General features: G+C 36.3%; 1 protein-coding gene across 1 annotated transcript; it reads left to right on the top strand.

Annotated features, from left to right (window-relative positions):
- The first annotated feature begins 288 nt into the window (after positions 1–288).
- Positions 289–1,035, top strand: LOC143615332 (uncharacterized). Its single transcript, XM_077088481.1, has one exon. It carries the CDS (start codon positions 289–291, stop codon positions 1,033–1,035), a length of 747 nt encoding a protein of 248 aa, XP_076944596.1.
- The last annotated feature ends 7,024 nt before the right edge of the window (positions 1,036–8,059 follow it).

The raw sequence follows: 8,059 nt of genomic DNA, 5'->3' as shown, positions 1-8,059 counted from the left end.
GATCTTGTAAAAGAATAGATTTGTTAAGAGAAAGTCAGAGAAAGATTGGAATCGAATTCGGAAGTTGAAAGCGGAAGTGGAAAGAATCAAGAATTGCCACTTGCAAGAGTTGGGGATACACGTTGGAGTTCTCATGAAAAAAATCTCTGTTTCCTTACTTTATTTCCTAGTGTTATTGACGTGCTTGAATATATAGAAAATTCGGGAGAGTTATCAGATTACCAATGTTAAGCAGTGGACTTCAAGTATTCAATAAAACTTTTTAGTTTTGTATTTAATTTACATTTGATGAAATACATATTGGGTGTTACTTCCACATTGTGTCAAGCACTTCAAAGAAAAGATCAAGATATGTTGAATGCAACTAAGCTAGTAAAATTAACTGAAGAAGGCCTAAAAAGTTATCAACTTGAAGGTTTTGACTCACTTTTGGAAGATGTCACATCCTTTTGTAGCAAATATGATATTGAAGTGGTTGATATGAAGACCGAGTATGTTGACCCGAGATATCGAAGAAAGAAGACCGGTATCACCAATCGTCACCATTATGTGGTTAATAATTTCAACCCGGTTCTCGATATGCAAATTCAAAAGCTTGGAAACCGCTTTAATGAGGTAACCACTAAATTGCTTACTAAAATGAGTTCTTTGAGCCCATCTTGTAATTTTAGTGTCTATAGTAAAGTAAACTTGTTAAACTTGGGCGAGATGTATCCATGTGATTTTGATTTTGATGAAAAGGAGAAGCTTGTATATGAACTAGGCCACTGCATTACTAACGTGAAAGAAGATAAGCGGTTTGCTAACTTAAGGGCCTTAGGTGATCTTGCCAAAATGATGGTGAAAACAAGATTACACATTGATTATTCGTTGGTATATCGTTTGATAAAGTTATCGGTTGCAACGGCAAGTGTTGAAAACTGTTTTTCTTCAATGAAGAATATGAAAACGGATTTGCGTAATAGGATTGGTGATGAATACATGAATGATTCTTGCATTTGTTACATTAAAAGGGAATTCCTCCAACAAGTTTAGGTTGAAGAAGTAGTGCAACAATTTCATAAGATGAAGACTTGTAAGGAACAACTATAAGTATTTTTTTAAATTTGTAAAGACTATTGTATTTATATTATGTGTTTTCTAATTTCTAATGACGGCGTGTCTTTTATTTTTTTATCATAGTTTTATTACGTAATGAACTTTGCCCGAACCATCAACCGACCCGACCCGAACCTCAAACCGACCCGGAATTTATTATACCCGACTCTATGAAATTGAAACATCTAAAAGTAGTGCACCACCTGAAAAAAATTCTTGGATCCACCACTGATGTCAAGGTATATTCTCAAGTATATTAACAAGACATATGGTCTCCATAAAAAGACAAGAGACATGCGGGCATCACTTAAGCTAAACTTTAGGGTGGATGGAGCGGTCCATGATTCTCATTCCTCTCGCTCGGTAACAACCATCATGGGGTGGTGTTTGAGCCTCTCCGGTTACCAATCTTCCATATTTACTCCCACATCTCATCATTTTCTTCTTCATTTCTCTCTCGGACCTCCCCAAATCGGGGAAAAACTACCCGCTCGGGATGTTTTTGGCTCGGTACCAACTAATATTGTTTTTGGCTCGGTACCAACTAATATGGAGTGGTGTTCCCGCTAGTATCAATTGATACTGGCCCCAGGCTACAACCCACTCCATCTAATGTTAAGTTGTTAGTTGATATCACTCCAATAACTTTAGGTAGAAATTAAACATATATTGAATACTAGTATGATTCATCACATTTTGGTGACACGCACATTTTTTTCATCAAAAACTTGGGTTAAGAATAAGGAAAAGTCTTTAACCACGAAATGATGAAAGAGTAGAGATCAAACAAACATGCTATGATTCTAAAGCAAGTAAAAACTCAATGATGAGTTGAGCATATATTTAACATACACAATACGAGATTTGTTTAAAATATTAGTTGTTTTTGGATAGTTAATAATTTTACAGCTTTATATTTCTAAAAGAGTGTTGAACATAGACATGTTATGACATCTTACCAGAATAAGGCTAAGAAAAATCTAAATAATTTCTCTCTTTCGTTCATATGCTTGAATCTATAACAGGAGAGACTTGTATTTTGTTATTTATAATACTCCGGTACTCTATGAAGATTATATAAGAGCATTCCTAGCCTATTCTCTATTCATATTCATATAATTACACTAAAAATCACTAACTTTCTCTCTACTGTTTAATTAAATAATATTTTTTTACAGGTTTATAATTATCTTTTCTCCCACTTCCACTCACAACTATTTTCAGAAAATATTAAAAAATTATATGATATGAATAGTAGAATCCGAAATTTAAGTTTTCCATATAACATTAATTTTATCTCTTCTGTACTAACAACTACTCATTATCGTACCATATAGATAACAAAACTAACTCACATAATTATAGGGTGCGGGCTGAGAAAAAAATTAAGAGCATTCTCATTTAACCACCTATATTATGTTATGGGTGTTTTTTTATAATTTAAAAAGTGATTAAGGTTGTTATGAGCGAAGAGTCTTTAAATTTTAGAAAACACAGTGATTTTTCTGTGTATTTGAAAATTATGGTTCATACCCTATAATTTTTAATATATTTTGAAAGTGGTTGTAAGTAGGGGTGTTCAAAAGAATCTAAATTCGAATCCGTATACGAATTATCTGAATATCTATATCCGTACTATCCGAAAATTCGGATTTGGATAGCAATTTTGAGATGTTTCGGATAGTTCGGATATCTGAACTATTCGAAAATTAAATTTAAAATTTATTAACTTTATCTTATATACCAATTAAGTAAATGAGATTGTGGAAGTAAGGCTGAGTGTAGTGGGCGGGAGTTGGGGGCGAGAAAGGCGACAAAGGGCTAGAAAACCGTCCCCCGGGCGATTTTTGGGCGATTTGGGGCGGGGGCGGATTCTTTTTATCGCCTAAACTTTGAGAAAATAATAATTATTTTGACCCGTTGTCAAACGGTACAAAATAAAAAAAAAATTAATTAAAACAATATATTATATATCTATATAAACATATACCTTCTTCTACATTTCATATCCTTCTACTTCATTTCACATCTATATAAACATAAACCTTTTTCAAAAAATTTAGCAAAATGAATCCTACAAACAACCCAAACCAACCGACACTTGTGGAAGTCGCCGCAACCATGAGAAAAATCATCAAAAAACAAAAAAAATGTGTCGAGGAACTCAACGATGTCATGAACGAAACCAACAAACAACACGAAAAGATTGACCAAATGTTGGAATTGCGGGAATTGAGTGAAAAATACGAATACCTCAAAGCGGCCGGGTCACACGAAGAGGCCGCATTATTGCAACGACAACGAATTGAAAAAATGCGCAAATATTATGGATATTAGTATGTTATTTAGTTAAGTTTTTTAATATTTTTAGTTATTTATTTATTTTTAATTGTAATGCATTATTAGTTATGTTTTTTAATTTTTTGTATTTCTTTTTAATTTTAATGCATTTTTATTTAAATATTTAAATAAATTGGTTTTTATTTAATTAGTTTAGTTATAAAATGAAAATAATAAAAAAACATACTGTGTGCCCAACTTGTAGTCCCTACACCATTACACATCAAAAACAAATTTCCACTCCATGCTGACTGGGCGCCACGTGTCACAATTCGCCCCCAATTGTAGCCCCTCCACTACACATGGCCTAAGAAACCCTAGATCTAAAAAGGCATATGGCCTCTCTCTCCATCTCTGTTCTTTCTTTTGTCCAACCAAGACCAACGCCTCCATCAACCACCAAGTCACCTACCGTTGATTGACCTCCGGCAGCCCTAGTCTCATGAAGACCGGCGTCCATCTCTATGCTCTCCTTTTGTCGTATCTCATGTCTCTCCAATAAGGCTTTTCAGATTTATAGTTGTTGATATGTTAGATAATTAATTCCACTTCAAATTTGTTTCAACGATTTGTTTGTTGGATTAGATACTTTTCGTGTTCATATGTTATATTATATATTATATAGTTGGATTGTTATACATAAGATTTGTTGTTTGTCAGCTTTCTTTTTTGCTTTTCTCCATTTTACAGATATCCGTTTTGATTATCCAAACGGATATCCGGATATCCAAAATTTCGGATATTCAAAAATTCGGATATTGAAATCCACTATCCGAAATATTTAGATATCCGAATTAAATTCGGATATCCAGAACTTCGGATACTTTGAACACCCCTAGTTGTTAGTGAAGGAAAGACAAATGGTAATGATAAGGGTTTAAAAAAAGTATTATTTAATTGAAATGAGAGAGAATGTGTGATGATTTTTAGTGTAATTTTGGATTTGAAGATATGATGTTGGATGTGAATGCTTTAACACCACATATTCGAAATATTACACATAAGTATGACGACTTGCTTAAGGACAACACCAGGGCCGGCCTTGGGGGGTGGCGGGGTGGACGGCTACATTTCCGACATCTCGCTAGGCCCGATTTTTTTTTAAAAAATTATATGTATTTTTATTAAATACAATATTAATATTTAATGCTAAGCAGTTAATGCGGAAAAATATCGGATATTGGTCAATGACCGATATATGAGATACTGGTTATCGCAGTGAGATATCAGTAGTATATCGTTACTTTTAATATAATGTAAAATTCATATATATAGCAATTTAACACTAATAATTCAGTATAGTCTCCTACCATGAGCAAATTAATCTTTTGCAAATTGCAAAAACTAACAATCGTAGCAAAGTAAGAATTGATTAAGACTTAAAACACTAACATTAAACACTAAAAGTTGATATTAAGACTTAAAACACTAATATTGGGGGTATCGGTGATATACCAGTCAAATATTAGTCCAATATCGGTCAAATCGGTCAATATCATTGATATTATCGGTACCGATATTCTGAACTGATATTTTGATTTATATATCGCCAAGGATCGATAACCGATATATCACTGATATATCGACGATATCGACTGCATAGAATTTTAATGTTGAAACTCAATTACATAACCACTAGCTTGGTGCATTGGTCTGGTGGCAAAGGATATTAACTAAAAGGTTATGGGTTCTAGTATCACTAAGACATTTTAACCATATTTTTATACAAAAGTTTTTTATACAACTCAAATTATAAACAAGTAAACCCATATAAAAATTAATTTGTTTAAACCCAGCAAAATACTCATTTTACTTAAGGCCCAAAATTTTTTTACCTTTTGTTAGGGCACAGAAATTTGACACTGTGGATATGTTATCCTAGCATATGGCTAGATCAGTTATCCTTAGCATGTATTCCAGATCATAACGGGATCAAGGATCCTCAGTATCTATTACTAATTAACGGTTGTTCTCATGTGTAGTCTTGTATTTAGCAGGTGTGACAGTTAGAAGACTCAGTCTATCCACTAACTCGCAGTCAAGAAGATATGGCACGTGGTCAAATCGCTGTAACACATTTAGTGGGGATAATGACAGATTTATAGGAGTTCTTGTTGTGTCACAAATAATTGAGTACTGAGGATATGTTATTCTTGAAGACGTGTCTGGATCAATTATCCTTCTGAAGAGTTCCAGAGCTATGTCAGGATCATGGATCCTCGATATTTGGTGTTATTAACGGTTGTTTCTTATATGAAGGCTGATATTTATCAAGTGCAACGGCTCCAAGACGTGGTCTACCTAATATTTCGCTACAAGGCACCTCCAGCACGTGGTCAATGGTGAAGACTAAGCTAGTGGGAGTAGTGCCAAGAAAATAGGAATTATTGTTAGTTGTAATTTCCTTTATAAACATTGAGATAATGATCGATTAGCTAACACCTGTATTCACACACACTTAAAGCAGAACTTACAATTCTTTCTATACACTAGCATTCCATTGTAATATCGATCACAATCTCCAAACACTTGTAACCTTTTTTGATTAATAAATTGGTGATCGACGAGTTGTCATCACCGGGGTTTTTTTTCTTTTGATCTGAACAAGATCAAAGGGTTTTTCCTCGCAACAAATCGCTGTGTTCATCTCAATTTCATTCATACATTCGTTGTTAATATCATATCACTAGACCTCACATTTACGGATTTGGATACATTATCCTTAGCTGATTTTTATCCAAAACAATTTTGCGCCCACCGTGGGGCAATTGGTGCTATAATCCATATTATTCTTATCATTTTCAACTTTTTCATAACCATATCACTATCAATGGCCTCTAAATCAACCTCTGCTTCATCAACCATGCCGACTACGGTTCCTCTCTCATCGAGGACTTTGCCACCGATGCCTCCGCGAATCACGGGAACGCAACGGCCTACTGCTGCTGGAAGCAAGACACAACTACCAGTCTTCCAGAGCTCAAAAAATGTTGCTGCCCCGGTGGTTAATACTAACAGTGATGTTTCATCTATGTTTTCGTAGGTTAAAGCATACATGGAGCAACAGAACAAGACCAACCAGAGGATCGTTCGTGAGATAGAAGATCTCAAGAAGAACAAGAGGCCAGCAGAGGATCTCACCCCCTGATGCCAAGGACGCTGGATTTCACCAGTCCAGAATCCATGGCTTAGTTCTCTCAAGGATCATCTATCCTTCAACAGGGGTCCATAGGTCAACAGACTCAAGGATCCTCGCTATTTCAGCCAGGATCATCTATCCTTCAACAGGGATCCATGGGTCAGCAGAATCAAGGATCCTCATATTATCGGCAAGGATCGGTTATCCTTCCACAAGGATCCAATAGTACCCAACCTCAAGGATCCTTCACCCCGAATCAAGGATCCTTCTTTCCAAATCAAGGATCCTCAGGCGTCCAACATCAACGATCCTCTGAAGTCCATGAAGGAGATATAATCCCCATGCAGACCATAGCTTCTGGGGGACCTACCCCGATTGATAACTCCTCTTATCCCAGATACTCGTCTGGAATACCAAACTCCACCCAGCAGAGAGGTAACTGGTACGATCCTATATCTTTAGATATTAACCATGTTCCCATGCAGGATTCAGGTATCAACCAGGCCATGGCCAGAGAATTACAGAAGCTAAAAGATATGATATCCAGTGTCCCGGGAGTGATACGTCCAATCCCTGAAATACCGGAGGAAAGTCACAAATTATCCAGATTCGCTCCGCCCATATGTGATGCTGAAATCCCGAAGCGGTTTCAAACTCCCAACATGAAGACGTATGATGGGAGCACCGATCCTGAGAAACATGTAGTCCAATATCGGGAGAGAATGGAAATTAATCATGTTCCTGAGAGACTCAAAGAGGCTTGCCTTTGTAAAGGATTTGGAGCCACACTAACGGGAGCTGCACTAAAATGGCTGCTAAGTCTCCCCTCTTTCTCGGTTACATCTTTCTCTCATTTAGTTAATTTGTTTAACACTCAATTTTCCTGTAGTCGGAAATTTGAGAGGTTAACCAGTGATTTATATCGTGTTATCCAGCCTAGTGATGAATCCCTTGGGGATTTCGTTACCAGGTTCGAAAAAGAAGCTCTAGAAATCCCAAACCTTGATATGACTACTGCTGTTGAAGCATTCAAGATGGGAATTCAAAAGAGCTCCTCTTTTTATGATGATTTAGTGATGACTCCATGCAGGACATTAGATGAAGTCAGAAGCAGGGCATTAAGATACATCCGCTTAGAAGAAGATAAAAAGATCCAGGATCGTCTCGGGGGACAAACGAAGCAAGAAACTCCTGAAAAGAATAAAGGATCCTGGAATAGGAACAACAATTCAAAGCCGTACGCCAAGCCCAATAATCACAACGTACGGGCAGTTGAAGAAGGAGATGACGATGAAGACTATCCTTGCATCTCCGATTATTTTTTCTCTGTGGACACTCATGGCTTGATCTGTGCCATGAAGGACTTGGGAGAAAAAACGAGGTGGCCACGAAAGAATGAAACGGTAGTCGGCTTCAAAGACAAGTCTAAGTGGTGCGCTTTTCACGGAGATTTTAGCCACGCGACAGACGAATGCATCACCT

This window comes from Bidens hawaiensis, unplaced genomic scaffold (assembly GCF_021521415.1).
Source record: "Bidens hawaiensis isolate Kalapana, Puna unplaced genomic scaffold, B.hawaiensis_p1.1 tig00042483_1, whole genome shotgun sequence".
NCBI classification, from domain to species: Eukaryota; Viridiplantae; Streptophyta; class Magnoliopsida; order Asterales; family Asteraceae; genus Bidens; species Bidens hawaiensis.
This window is presented reverse-complemented; position numbering and strand designations above follow the sequence as displayed.